Raw genomic sequence first — 14,926 nt, 5'->3', positions numbered from 1 at the left:
AGCACCTCTCTCTCAATGGTGCTATAATTTCTTTCTGCTGTGTTCAGCAACCTGGCTGCAACTGCAGTAGTATGTTCTTGACCCTCAGCGAACTAGCTCCACACTGCTTCCAGACCCAGTAAGCTCGCATCAACCGTTAGTACACTTTTATTCACCATGCATAAACGGTTTATTAGCAGGAGCACTCGCAATCAAAGCTTAAATATTGTCAAAGGCTTGATGTTCCACATCAGACCACACAAACCTAGTATTTTTCTTTAATACAGATCTTAAAGGCTGAACAATCAACGCGTACCCCTGCACAAATCTGGCATTGTATTCACTAAGCCCAATGAACGCCCTGAGAGAATCTTTGTCTTTTGGTCCAGGAGCATCCGTGATGGCTTGAACTAACAAAACTAGGCTTTATGCCGTCACCTGAAATATTGTAAGTAATCCACTTGATTGGTTACAAAAGTGAACTTTTCTTTGTTGACGGTGACCCCATATTTTTCCAATTTACTCCTACTATATGTAATCTCTCAAAACGCTGTTTCAGACTGTAGGAATGAGTATATCATCCTAGAAGGCTTGGATACCACTTTCTTCACCAAACATTTAATCAGTAAGCCACTGAAAAACACTTGCAGTGGATGCCAGTCCAAACAACGTCCGCAAATACATGAATGCACCAAATAGCATGATGAAAGTAGTCAAAGATTGTAACTCTTTAACCAAAGGAATTTGGTGCTATGCTCACCTGAGATCTATTCTAGAAAAATATCTACTATGGCCTACATAGGCCAGCATATCATGAATTCTCGGTAAAGGATGACAATCAACCAAAATGTTGCGGTTTAAAACTCTCAGATCGGCTCACAGACATATATCATCTGATATCTTGCGGGCAATAACTGTTGGTGAAACCCACTCAGAAGATTCTACAGGTGTGATGATACTTTGAATGCACATCTTGTCCTTCAGTTCCTTCTTCACAGAAAGTGGAAAAGGCCTAACCTGCATGACCTGGATAGCTATACATTTCAATTTGATCCTTTGCTCAAACCCTCAAATCAATCCCACCTTGTCCTTGAAAACGTTGACATATTTGTTAACCAATTCTTCAATTGCACAATATTCAGTAGAATACAGATTCCCGTACTGATAACACAGGAATGTCCCCAAGAACAACAGTTTCATCATAACCTGGTTTTAAAATAATTCCCAACCTGGCTTGATCTTTCCATCTCATTATATCTCTCTCGTTTTCAGCCACATAAATCTTGGTGAACACTTCTCTTCAGAACATCTGTAAAATAACCTTTATGATATCATAATCTCCAAATACTTTTGGATTCACATCAGTTTGTTTCAAAAGCTGCTTAGACCACAATTTTTCAAATGTTAAATCAGAGAGAATGGTAATAAGAGAGCCCAATCTACCATAATTCCTAAATTGATTAAACCAATCATAACTTCACACATATGTCCTGTGCATTTCATACGAAATTTATTTACCATATCGATATCCACAGTGAGCAAAACATTGTTTAAAGTGTCATGCATACTTTCTTCATTCATTCAACTGACTGACTTTGGCTTTAGCTGAACGACACACACCATGAAAGTGCCATTTGTTGCACCGGTTTCCCTGTGCAGGGCAGGATAAGCTATTACCCATGTGAAACTATGACCCAGACCTATAACATGCTCCAGAAAATTGCTTTTCTGCTACCTTCTTAGTTTTGTTCTTATTGGCAATAGCAGACACTTCTGCAACGTCCTCTTCAGACACAGCACCAACCTGTACGTTACTTTTAAGATCTTCTGACAAAATTTTAGAAGAAATCGGAGTACGTTCAATGCTTCCTACAATGTCCATAAACTCATTCAACATGGGATGTTGACACGTCAAAATATGCTCTTACATTTTTTTAGCAGCAGTTTAAAACCAGTTGGTGACGCAAATACACATCTAAATTAATATCAAATTCGCACTTTGCAGCTAGAACTCTCAAAACTGCTAGATAATCTTCTAATGTCTCTTCTAGGAGTTGCTTTCTCTTAAAAAAAATAAAAATTGTCTCTCCAAGATTAATGACGGTTCGCCAGAATATTGTTTAGCCATATGAGCTAGAGCTTCCGAATACACATTCCAAGATTCGTCAGCTGAAGGTGCCACAACAGGTGGAAGATTGTCAAACACTGACTGACAAGTCTCCTCTAAATGGTTGAACAAAATTACTGTACAATGCGTGCCATTGTATTTTGAAGCATCAATAGCTACCAAGTAGCTCTTAAAATTGTGCCACCACTTTTTCCATGCCATAGATGGTCTACCGGGATTCTGTAGAAATGGGGGAGGCTGAACCATATTATTAGATGTAGCCATGAGCACTAACAAAGCACAAATTGCACACAAAATAAATTGCAATAAAATACTGCTAAAAACAGATAGGCAAGGTGTGCCTATCACTGTGACATTCATAGTAGGTAATGACTTAATAAAGTACACAGGCACAAGGTGTGCCTATCACCACTTTCACTATTACTTTTAGTATCAGTGTATGCTACAATTAAGGTGTGGCCATCACTGTGTAGACAGGCGTAGATGTGAGAAAAATGTCCTTAGATTAAGCGTGTGTTTGAAATCGGCGTTGGTGTGCCCATCACCGAGCACTGTATGAAGAATGCGGGTAAATTGATAGAAAGCACAGAGTGTCCCAAACAGTTAATATGGCTGCCGCTGCATACAGAAATGTTGATTTCTAGTGGTGGTGGAGCTTGTTACATGCACATACAGTGTGTGTCTACGCCAGCAACACTCCTGTGGCACGAAGAAGATGGAATTCTCTTGTAAGTATGCTCGCATTCGAAAGAAAACTCATCTTGCTCCAAAGACCAATAATTAACCGCCGTGTGTTACCCGTAAACTGTCAAGGCAAACCCAAAGTACAGGTCTCACGTCTCTTCAAACAAACACGCTGCAATACACTGCCAGTCAAATGAATAGCAAAGCACCAAATTGTGTGCTGAGATGTGTACACATTTCTGTTTGACTTAATGGACTATTATATTGCTCTCTATAAAATAAGAATATAGTCTGTATATGAGGTGCACATGATAACTTATTTCCCTCTTAATTCACTAATGGTATTGTCATTAGTGGTATGGTCATGAATGTTCTTTGTTCATGTTTAAAAACTGTCAATTTTAATAAACCTCTCTCAACCTAGTGCTATAATCTAATGTACTAAGGTGAAATGTTTGTCAACGAAATATGCTATTTTGAAGACAATATATCATATTGTTGCATATTTGTTGCACGATTTCCAGGCCCGCACTCTTCGAGTCAAGCCAGACCCTTAACTCTGCTCTCCCTGTTAATTTGTTGGCTCACTCACCTCTGCCACAGTAATGGGTGTAATAGTTACTCAAGTTCCACCTCTCTCAATAGCTACATCTTCTTTTTTTCTGAGATTCTGACCCATTGCCATGGGTCTCAGAAGGATATTATTCCTACTTCTGGTTTCAATAAAGAAGAATTGTGCATTAGCAACATCAAAAAGTTGTTTAAAGTTACCTGTGCATTTTTTAAGCATAGAATGAAAGAAGCAACCCTCAGATCATTCATTAACCCAGTTCTAACACTCTGTCCTATAAAAGCAAAGCTCTTTTACTAACTGCCATTGTCTTCCCTCCACCCGTATGGCCGAACGCAGTGATTACTATGACTGTCTTGTCTTCAGAAGCCAACTAGCAGCATGGGCATATCTTCTTTGACCTGAGACGTGAGGCAGCCAGAGCAGAGTGGCACACTTTGCCCTTACAAACGTGAGCATGAGCACTTTTCAGAAATTCAGTGTGGGCACAATGAGGCCTGTGCAGTGCCCCCGCAGTTGATTCGGTAGATTCTGCTGCTCAGAGTCTGACTCTTGCAGCTGAGAGAATCTGACTGGACTGGGCCCCAGTGCTGTGGAGCGCATGTGTCCCTGGTAGGCAGTGGGGTTGGAGCACTTTTCAGACTTGTGCTGCTGCCATCTGTTTCACGTCACTGAACTCCTGGGGATTCTAAAAAAATCCAAGCCTCGCACAAAGAACGTGCAACAATTGAGCCTAGCCGGTTCAGCAGGAATGTGGTAGGGGTGTAGTATGTAGTTGATGTTGCATTTAGGAGCACAACAACGCAAATATATTACTAAAGCATGGTGTGGTAGGCAGTCATTTACAGACCGCATATTTTCCATTGTAATGTCACCAAAATTTGCATAGACCTAATATTTTACAGGTGAAACTATAGAGTGCACAAACGATAATGTGTAGAAATTGGGTTTAAGCGAATATTTGTCATTTGTACATCACCAAGAAAAAGTCTTGATTTGTTTCTGTCACTCTTTAACATTTGGAAAATAAAACACTTCATCTGTGCTTTCCTTTTTGTACAGTTAATTTATAGGTGTTTAAATTCTGTTTTGTTTAGAAGAAAACAACATCCTTGAGCCTTTCTTTTCACACCAGCAAGCTTTTCACATAGTTCTTTTTTCAGTAAGCGAATGAAAAGTAAACATTAGTCTCCATTTTAAAAGAATAAATAGTAGTTTGTCAGAATACTAGAGTGACATTTGACTTATGTTTTTGAATGCACTGCAAGAGTCCTTTTTAGTGCTCATTCACATTCAGAACATCAGCAAGGTTATTTAGGTGTCCTCTCAGAGCTCAAGGGGCTTTTGTTGTTGTGCCCCCTCCCACCCATGGACCCTGGTGCATTGCAGCAGCTGCCCCACTTATAACGACGCCCATGCTTCCAAGTACCTCCCAGTGTCCTAAGTGGGCTCTTAATCCCTAAATGTTAAAGAGCCATGGCATATGGAGAGGCAGAGATAAGTGAGTGATAAGGAGCCTGAATTCAAATTACTACCTATTTCCTTTTCATCTGAATACAGGTGGCTTTTTAATTTCTCTGCATTGTCCATTATTTTTATCACTTATCAAGCACAAATGATGCGCGCCTACCGGTATTCATTCATCTGTCGACACGATTAGGGGGGCATATTTCTAGGGTCCTGCAGTTTATTCTGATGCAGGGCTAGGAAGCAGCTTCTCCTACATGGATGCACCATTCCATGGTAAGGCAACTTGAGTTCAAAAGGCACACATCTTAAAGAACCTGAGTTCACATCAAGGATCATGACCAAAAACTACAGCTTGCTGCAGGTCATCCACTGAGTTTCTCTGTGGACCACAATGATTGTGAAATGTAATCATCCACCTTAGCAAGTGAGAAACACTTTCTCAGTTGATTGCAGTGTTCTTTAACCATAGCTGACCCCTACTTTTGGGCTGTGAATGAAACTGCCCAGCCTTCAAAACGGGTTTTTAATGCATGTCTGCGGAGATTGCGGTATTTCAGGCGAGGGGGTGTCCGCAGAAGCCTGGGAAGATTTGGTCTCGGTGGGCCACGTACAGGGGTATAGATCTGCCTCCAATGTCGCAGTCCGCCGCCCAACATCCTATTGAACGATTGGTAGTGAATAATTTACCTGTCTAATGTAGCGATGTTAAAAAGACGTGGCTGGGAATTTCCTTGGTTGTTACATGCAAAGTATGTATGGTGCGCATTGGGGGGGGAGGGGTATGTGTTTTTCCTAGTCGGATATTCTGCAGACCATAGGGGAGGGTTTTATACAGTACCCAGAGACATTCTTTTATGCATCTACTCAGTATTTTGCTTGTCGGGCTCCGCCCCTCTGGTACAATGGAAATTCAATAAAATTTGTTGTTGTTAAAAAAAAAAACGGTTTTTAAAAGCTAAATCTTGTAAATATCTTTACCTAACTTTTTTTTTATTAGAGTAATTAATCCTTTTCAATCTATTCTACCATCATTGTTTTCAAAAGTTACATGTTGAAGCTAAAATGTAATTTGTTGTATAATGGTGCAGCGAGCCCTTGGCACCCAGAATGACCATTGATCTTTATTTCCTCTCCCCAGAGTTCCAAACGAGATTGGAAGCCTCTTGAGGAGCACAGCTGCACAGACCTACCATGGCTGCTACTGTTCATCCTGTTCTGCGTTGGCATGGTAAGTCAAAAACTCCCACTTCTTAATTTGATGTGGCCACGCTTTCCATTGACTGTCCCTCGCTACCCCCTGCCCCAACAGACGTGATGTGGATCTGTAAACTTAATGCGGTGCTGGGCATCACTCCTTACTAATACCAATCATCGGTCTCTCTCCTGGTGTTTTTTCCCATTTGCCCAAGGCTGTGATTTGGGTGTGAGGAAAGGCGGTAGATATTGTCCATCTGAAGCCACACAACATATGAAAGTTACTGGATAGAGTCCAATTTTTTGTATGTTACGTGCATACGAGTTTTAGTGTGATTTGAAATAAAACGTCATATGTATCATACATTGCTCAGCCAGTAATTGTTGTGGGAAAATATGCACATCAGAGATGGTGGGTATCTTTCATGGCATTTTTTTTATTTTTGCGTTGGTTGCTTTTATGGTTTGTGATGTCTCCCTATGCTCTAATGCACTTTAGTCGAGGTGGGTAGATTTCATTTTCAAATAGTAGCGAATCTCTGTAGAAGAGAAATTTGATTATCAAGAAGCTTCTCTTATTCAAAGTTCCCTTCCACTGGGAAGTTTATATTTTACATCTTTTCCAAAGGAGTAAAAAGCACAAAGTCACTGCACGGTTCTTAGATTTGGGTTTAATCACTGCTAAGCATCTGATCACCAAAAGATGGAAAAATCGGGCGGCGCCTCAGGTACTGGCCTGGCACCACTCTATGCTCAATTGGGCCAGGGCAGAGGGCATGGCACTGCAGAGGGAGGACTTACTGGTACTTTGCAGGTTCCCTATTGCTGCAGCTTGGGGGGCTATGGTGATTGAATTGCGAGAGATGGTCATGGCTGCAGCAGAAACGCAGAGGGATAGGGAGGTCGCCTCAGCACCAAGAGGGTGCTCCACTCTCACTAGCACGATCCCCTAAAATGGGCAGCCTCACACAAACCTTACATGCTTCGCTGAGGCATGAGATCTTTAAGCGCTACAAAAGCAGTTCCTTACTCATCACTACACTTCAGGGCCTTGGGTCACGGGACGTTACCCCCACTCCCTTAGTCAAGTTATTTTGTCCTCATTAGGTTGTACCCTCTTCCCACTGGTCATTACTATGCAGTATCACGCATAATATAGCACCACAATGTGCAGCACCAGAGTTGTGCACTCGCTCACACTGCCTCTCAAATGAACCTTTGCTGTGGATAACTTCTCTACACCATATCCAACACAGTGTACTCATGTCATCGATGATCAAGACATGTCATATGTTTGCTGCTATATTCTCACTTGGCAGTTATGGTCATTTGAATGTTATTGTACTGTAAAGTTAAAATATAAATGTCAATAAAAAAAAAAAAGCTTCTCTGTGGTTTGGTGGTCAGTGTAGCTTCCGGTAAAAAGCCTTGCACTAAAAACCATATTTTTAATTTAATGAAAAAAGCCTGAAGAAGGCCACTCGGTCACAGCGCTCTACTGTGTGAGGTAATGCTATTACTGAAGGTAAATTTTATTGCCAAACTTGCTCCTTCACAGATGTAGAAGAACAGTGTCCCTCAAATCCTCATACACATCCTCAGTTTCACAGTACCTCCTTCTGTATTCTGTAGATAGCAAGTAGCAGCCTCTGTCTTATTATCAGTGCATGCTTTCCTGAAGGTGAAATATAATTACATTAATATCTTTTGAGCAGTGATCTAAAATACAGTAAGGGTCACAAATTCTTCTTTGTTTCTAGAGCACCCTCAAAGCACAGTCAGGCTTTTTAATGAACTTTCCAACTCTTTGATCTTTATGCTTTCTGACGGGGCTCAAAGCGTGCCTTTCCAATTTTGTTAAACAAAAATGGAATAAAATAATTCTCCTAATTTCCCTATATCTGCTATATTCTACAGTGCTAAAAAAATAGTGGTCGTTTTAGCTTGCTTTGATTTCGGGCAGCCTCATTTTTTGCCAAACCTCGCTACTTTGAATTGGACACTCCCAAACACCTTTTGGAGTGAAGCTGCCTTTTTGTTTGATGACGATTTGTATATATGTTGCGGTTAATTCCCTTTTTTATTTACATGTATAGTTGCTTAGTGTCGCTTTTTAGATATGTTGCTTTTAGTTCCTCAGGATCATCTCAACCGACATTTGTTTCATCCTTTATAGGACTTTCTCAAGGTTGATTGATGTGATACATAAAGAAAGCATTAAAACAAACGTTATTATGAATGGAAAAAAGAGAAGTACTACCGTGCTACAAACAGTATGAAAGTTGAAGAAAAAAACCCTTAAGGAAATGCAGTACTTGCTTATGCCACCAGAGGTTTGAAACACATCAATCAACACTTCCTAGATGTGGTCTGTTGGTCCTTAAGGTGTTACTAGTGGTCGATTGAGTCAGACAAAAATCATTGTAGTAAGTGGGCGGCAGTAATGTAGGCCATTACTAGAGGTCACACAGGTGTCCACCATTGCCCACTCAATCCCAGGCTATTGGAGCATTCTGAATAGGCCTAATGCCCTTGAATATCACCTTGTGTTGAAAGTGGATATAAGCAATGGCAAAAGTGCGGCTATGCTTTGTTTCCAGTATGTCAAATAAGTGCAACTCTTGTATTCTCTGGAAGATGTCTCCCTAATGCTGATGGGTATTACCTGCAATTCGTACGCAGAAAACTATCTCTCTGTTTGGTATCTAGAACATATCAATAGCTGTTTTCTAGAACTTATTTGTGAGCAGAGTGTAGAGCAACCAGTGTGTGGGGTGAGGAAAGCCAAATGCATTGGGACAGACTGGTTGATGGACATCTACAGGGAAACAACGTGGCAGTCTGGAGAGCAAAGGAAAGGCAGAGATTCTGAGACTGAAGGGGATACCGACGGGAATGCAGAGACTGATGCAGCAGGACTATGTTCAGAGGGGAAGTGATAAGTGGGAAAGTGAAATATCGAGGTGATACAGAGAAGGAAAGTGAAAATGGAAGCAAGTGAGGACAGGAAGGAGGGGAGGTGGGGATAAGGACTGTGGAAAGTGATAGCTGGAACAAATGAGGACCGGGAGACCAGGATGAACGGATGGGATGTAAGAGGGAAGGTGTGTAGGACTACTTGAAGCCCATCGCTAGAACCTCATGAGAATTGTAACGGGCAACGTAACCTTCCATGTACTTTAATGAACTTGAAGGCCTGCCCAACCACGCAATGGCAAAGTAGGAGAAACACATGACGGCCAACAGCTGAAGGCACCCAAAGACCACTCTCTATGTACTACCACCTATTGCATTTTTAGGTTTAGCTTCACTGTGCTGCTGTCACCAGAACTTATTTGAGCACCATAAAAAGAGGGTTAAAACATGGCACTGAGAGATGGCCTTACCCTCAGTCTACATGTTGATTTTCTCTAAAAACGTTCTATTTGGGCTGAAGGTCTGAGCTTCCACTGAAAAAGTGTTTGTTTTGCTTTGCGGAAAAGCTTATGCTCAGTACATTAGGCCTGAGTTGTTTATGGTGACAACCCAACAATTAAACATATAGGGATAAATGGTTGATTGGAAAACGTTTTGTTGAATGTCATAGATCTAATCTATTTCATTTGAAAATGTACGACAAAGGCAATAGGCCTGACGTATTCCCTGAGAAGCATATGTTTACTTCATTAGGCTTTTAAGGATGGCTTATTATTACATGTTAAAACATGTGGTCCTGGTTCCAGCAGCTAGAAGTCTTTGTGATCTTTTCCCTGTTGAACAGAACTGTTGAACTATTTGTGGGACTAAAGCTCTCTCCTTTATAGTCCAAATCCAGAGACTGATGTGATATAGTGTCCGGTCCTTTGATATTGGTGTTGAGGGTGTTCACTTCTTTGAAGTGCGCTCACCCCTGTCCTCTCCTCTATCAAAGGGACAGTCTGCCACTGCAGAAGCGGATCCAATTCAAATTGACACAGAAACCGGGGATCATGCCTGGCTGTCAGCTTCCACTAAAATATGCCTTATTAAGGTTCAAAGGCCTAATCATATCCTCTCTATAAAGGTTCCCTGGCACTACACTGTTAACCTTATCAGGCCCACCATCTCGCTTTACAAAGAGACCAGACACCACTGACCAGTAACTCTTCCTGGAGTCAAGGAGGCCTTTAATGTGTACAGAGGATCCCCGGCTTCACTTCCTCCAGTGTGTGTTTTCCCTCCCCAACCTTCAGGGATATCAGCAATCCACATCTCCTGTCTGGTGGATTGAAGCCCTCACCCCCACTAACCTCTCCACGCGCAGTTCTTCCAAAATGGAACCCACAGGCCTCCAAGATGTGTACTCTGCACAGGCACACATTCAACCCTGCACGCGCACATCAGTTTCACTCGCTGCCCGGCTCTATGTAGGCCAAGGTTGTTTAAGTGCACAGCAGCGCAACTATAGGGCTTTTGGGTTCATTGGGAAAAGTTGTATCTGATTCCATAGGACTATTCTGTTTATTTTAAAAATGTACAACAAAGGCCTGACTTATTGATGGTTAAAAGCACATTATGGACAAGAAGGCTTTAAGGGTGGATTATGATACATTCTGTTAAGCCTGTAGACCGGTATTTTGCCTTACCTGTACAACTGCAGGCAAGCTTTTTGATGTTGGTTAACTCCTCTGGCAAACACTAGACAAATTCTACTGTAAAAATACTTGCTGGAGCCTTTTATGAAGTGTTGTATATTGTTTTGTTAACTGTGATGTTGCACATATTTTGTATTTGTTCTTCAGTGTTTAGCTGTGAGCGTTTAAAGCAACTTTTAAGTCTGATCTGACACCGTTAGCTTTCTGCTAAGCTCTTGTATTAACAAAAGTATAAAAAGCATATGCATTGATATACATACATAGAGGAGGTTTGGGTCGGCCACTTTCGGCCATTGGTCCATTTGAATGTTAGTCACATTCTTTACATGACAGCACACATCATGGAGCAATGGGTCAGCATTGGACCACTTCAACCTTTGGCTCTATTGATCTGTCTGTGACCATTTTGGGATCGTAATATGCATAGCGTTTAATTGACCCACTTATCCAAGGTGGCCAGCACTTTTAAGAGTGCCATGCCTACCATCTTGGATCACTACAACAATGCTGTACAGTGCACAGTGCTACACCAAGTTGGCACTCACTACTTGGTACAATTTTAACTTTTTTGTTGTCAGCATATGCCTCATCATTTTTCCTTGTTTTTCTAATTTTATTCCTTTCATTTGCTTTTGGGGTTTTTGTGTTTTGATTGTGGATGACTGAGTAGGTGAATGCAACAATTAGTCAGTTGGATGAATGAATGCATCAGGGAAAGGATGAGTGACAGAGTGCATGTAAGATGTCAGTGAGTGTGTAAACTCACCAGTGACTGAAGTGCCACTTTCAGTTATAAGGTAGACCTTTTGGCATTGCCAGTGCGTCCTTGAAGTCTTCATGAAATGAGGTGTCTCAAACAGCTAAAGTTAGCTTCCGCTAGACCTACAAAGGTGGATTTTGCCTTTCCAGCTAAATATTTCACACACCACTATTCCCAACCCCCAAGCTGTGAGGACATGCACCAGAATATTTCCTGTAGATTCGACAGCATTCCATCTTCCAGTAGACGTAATTTTTCCATGAAAGTGCCAATGATTTAATAGGTGTTGATACCACCATTTCCTATATCGCAAAATATGATTTCCAAGTAAAGCAGATTAAGTGGATATGATTCTTACATTGCGTAAACCCGTTCATTTCTCAGTAACTATTTGTCTCTTTTTATGCCTACGTGTGTATGCTTGACTGCCTGCATTGTATGGATATGCATGTGTAACTGTATAATTGTTTTCCATGTGTGTCTAGGCATCTGCGTTGTTAGGCAGGCCCAATCCCTCACTGTTTGTTACCCCCTTTTATTTATGGCTTACCCCCTGCTTAACCCATCCCTTCTTTGCCTGCTCCCTGCTTTGATTCTCTTCATTCTTCTTGTTAATCTGATGTTTGGAAGGGGGTTACACACTATTGGTCTTTTTAGGGAGATGCAGACATTTGGGGAAGATCATACCAATCACAAGGATCCTTCTGCAGTCTTTATTGTGCTTTCCACGACCCTCTCACCCCTAGCGCTTTGCAGATTTATGCTATCTGTAGAACACATAGTGCTCTACAGACAGCCATCCTGAAGGTATTCTGATCGTCTGTGTGCTGGGATGACGGTCACAGGGCCTTTGTTCACAATTGAGTTAAGGTCTTTTCTCACGGCAGCCTATTTTATGTTGCTCTGAATGGGCATGGATATCTGCGGATATCTTGCTATATCTGCATGTGTGTGTATTGCTTGTGAATATTTGTATGGATTTTGTGTCTCTATGCACATGCCTTCTCCAAAAGTCAAAAATATTAATTTTGGTAATGCTTATTATAATAGCTCTACGTCACCAGTAACCGTTCCTCTGACCATTACTGTATTGCGTCGACATAAGTTTCATTAACACGACGAAAACATGCAATAAGGAAATATCATATATCGTAAATGCACAGTTTATAGCTAAGCTCCAGGTGACTTGCTTGACCATCCCATTCTCTCTGACCGCTCATCACAAGCCACAACATTCAGCAGGTCAGACGACTAGGAGTTATTGGGGCCGAACCTATAAATAAACTATTGATCTTGGTTCTGACCTTCTCGTTTTGCTTGAAATAACCCATCTAGTGGAAGTGCAGAGAATAATCTTCTAAATGGTGGCTTGTATCTGTAGGCCAGAACAAGCCGATTCCAACAGCTACTCCAATTCAGCTGCCACCCTTGTGAAAAACATCTATTGTAGCAATTACAAATCACCTCTATTCACACTCTAAATCCAACATGGTTAAAGGTTGATGCCCTTTGATTCCAAATTGTCTTCATGGAAACCAGCTGTGCTCTAGTATATTACTAATGCAGTTGTCACTCGAAGGCATGTGGAATATGCAATATCGATAAAGAAGTTCCCGTCCTTGTTTTTTTCCCCCGATTTTCTTTTAAAAATTTTTTTTTAAGGTCTGTGTTGATAGCTCCGCTGTGGACTTTCACTCTGCCCGGACCGAGCATCTGTCTCTTAAAGCATGCTATTGGCTGTTCCGTGTATCATTCTGCCCTGTAGAAAGCACTAACATTGCAATACCAAAGGAGCTATTTTAAGTGATTTGTTACATTCAATTCTGTTGGATACTCTGGATCACACAGCTGTTGGCTGGGCATTGCAGGAAAGCCATGCCTCCAGCACTGGCGGATCCCACTCCTCCTCCACTACTGTGGTAGTGCGCCTCCCCGCATATGTGAAATCATCATCCCGTGACCCAATTTTTTCTAGCCTCCGTGATTCCCTGCTTCTTCTGCCTCGTTGGAATTCCTACACATACCTTCAGAATTCATTTTTCAAAATTTTATTACACAAGATAAGATCCTCTGTGATGAATAAATTAAAACTAAATATTGCAGTAGGTTTCGTTGTCTGTTTGTCCAAGTCCACGAGAGACCCAGACCTACCAATGAATTATTTTTTTTTACTGAGTGAAAAGAGGGCGAGGCCTTGAAGGGTATGGTATCTGAGTGGCACTTCTGTCCCATGGCCCCACTAACCTCTCCCTGCAGGAAACAGAAAAGCTTGCTGTGGCTACCGCTGATGTCCTGTGGTGTTTTCACATCATCTGTTCAGAGTCTCCAAAGTTGAGTTGGAAACCTACTCTGAGGAGTTGTCCAGTTCGTCTTTCCTGCCACTGTGTAGAAACTGCTCTTCACCGGGTGGCCTTGTGAAGGGTGCCGATATTGTGTGACACAGGATGACACCATGTGAATTGGTAGGTCTTAAGGCCCTCCTGTGGCAAGTCCAAGCTTGCCTATATTAGTAGCACGCTACACAGTGTAGGGTGTGTGGTTGGAAGAATGTTTCTTTATTTTGAACCTATGTGGGAAGTATTCCCATGTCATGTGTGATGGCCACCGAAATGCGGTTGTGGGACGCAGCATGTAGCAGTGTGTTGGATGATGAAGTGCAAATTTATGGTTTCAGTATGTTCGCTTTGAACCGCACTGCCGTTCCCTTTGTGGGATCTCATATGATATAGCCCACTTAGTTGTTTAGTCCTTCTTCGATTTTCGTCACGGGTTGAGCTGTACTTGCATTTACAAGGAGACAAAAGGTAAGCACAGAGTTTAGAAAAGGGGAACACGCCTTTACCTGCTCATGTTAAAGTCCACGGCACAGATTAAAATCCTGTTTGTTGGTTTGACTTCATGCTCTGGCATTGTTGTGTATTTCGGTGTAAAGTACAGTACACAGTGAAAACCAAGAACGCCAACGTATCAGCCAGACATTTTATCCAAAGGGTCTTCTTTACGGTAATGCACCCTCATGGGGCAGGTTTAACCATTACTCACAATCACAACTGCCTGTTTAATTATCCCAATTCTAATGAAATCAGATGAAAGGCTGAGTCATCCTTGACCTTCTCTTTTACCCGGCATGCTGCTTATGAGTTGAAGAGCAAGCCGAGAGAGCATCAGTCATAATGCGAACGTCAGCCTGCTGCCAGCAAGCCTCCGCTGCCTTCCCACGGGGGAATTTCCTCATCTGAAGCCATTGAAGTCAGTCATTATTCATCATGTAAATGTCACTGAAAAGGAGTATTGTGAAAAGGTTATGAAACAATAAACCTAAATGTGTCATAGTATCAAGAATGCAATATGATTTCTTAATCCAGACCTAAACAGAGGCTGCAACTTTGGAGCCCACCTCAGGTGTGTAGCTTCCATTGGTGCAGCAGGTGCAGTTGCACCTGGGTCCAGAGGCTGAGGGGTGCACTGAACCATGATTATTCCTGTATTTTGTGGAAGAGGTGTGGCGCAGCGGCCAGGGCGACTGC

General features: G+C 41.8%; 1 protein-coding gene across 2 annotated transcripts in view; it reads left to right on the top strand.

The window, feature by feature from the left end:
* Positions 1-14,926, top strand: part of SLC44A1 (solute carrier family 44 member 1) — a 419,880-nt gene that overhangs the window by 126,779 nt on the left and 278,175 nt on the right. For both annotated transcript variants that reach the window (XM_085641304.1, XM_085641303.1), the window contains exon 2: positions 5,971-6,060. In XM_085641304.1, coding sequence (XP_085497430.1) covers positions 5,971-6,060 — 90 coding nt within the window. The remainder of the gene's footprint in view (positions 1-5,970; positions 6,061-14,926) is intronic.

This window comes from Triturus cristatus, chromosome 2_2 (genome assembly GCF_964204655.1).
Source record: "Triturus cristatus chromosome 2_2, aTriCri1.1, whole genome shotgun sequence".
NCBI classification, from domain to species: Eukaryota; Metazoa; Chordata; class Amphibia; order Caudata; family Salamandridae; genus Triturus; species Triturus cristatus.
The sequence above is the reverse complement of the archived record's forward strand: the minus strand, read 5'-3'. Positions and strand labels throughout refer to the sequence as shown.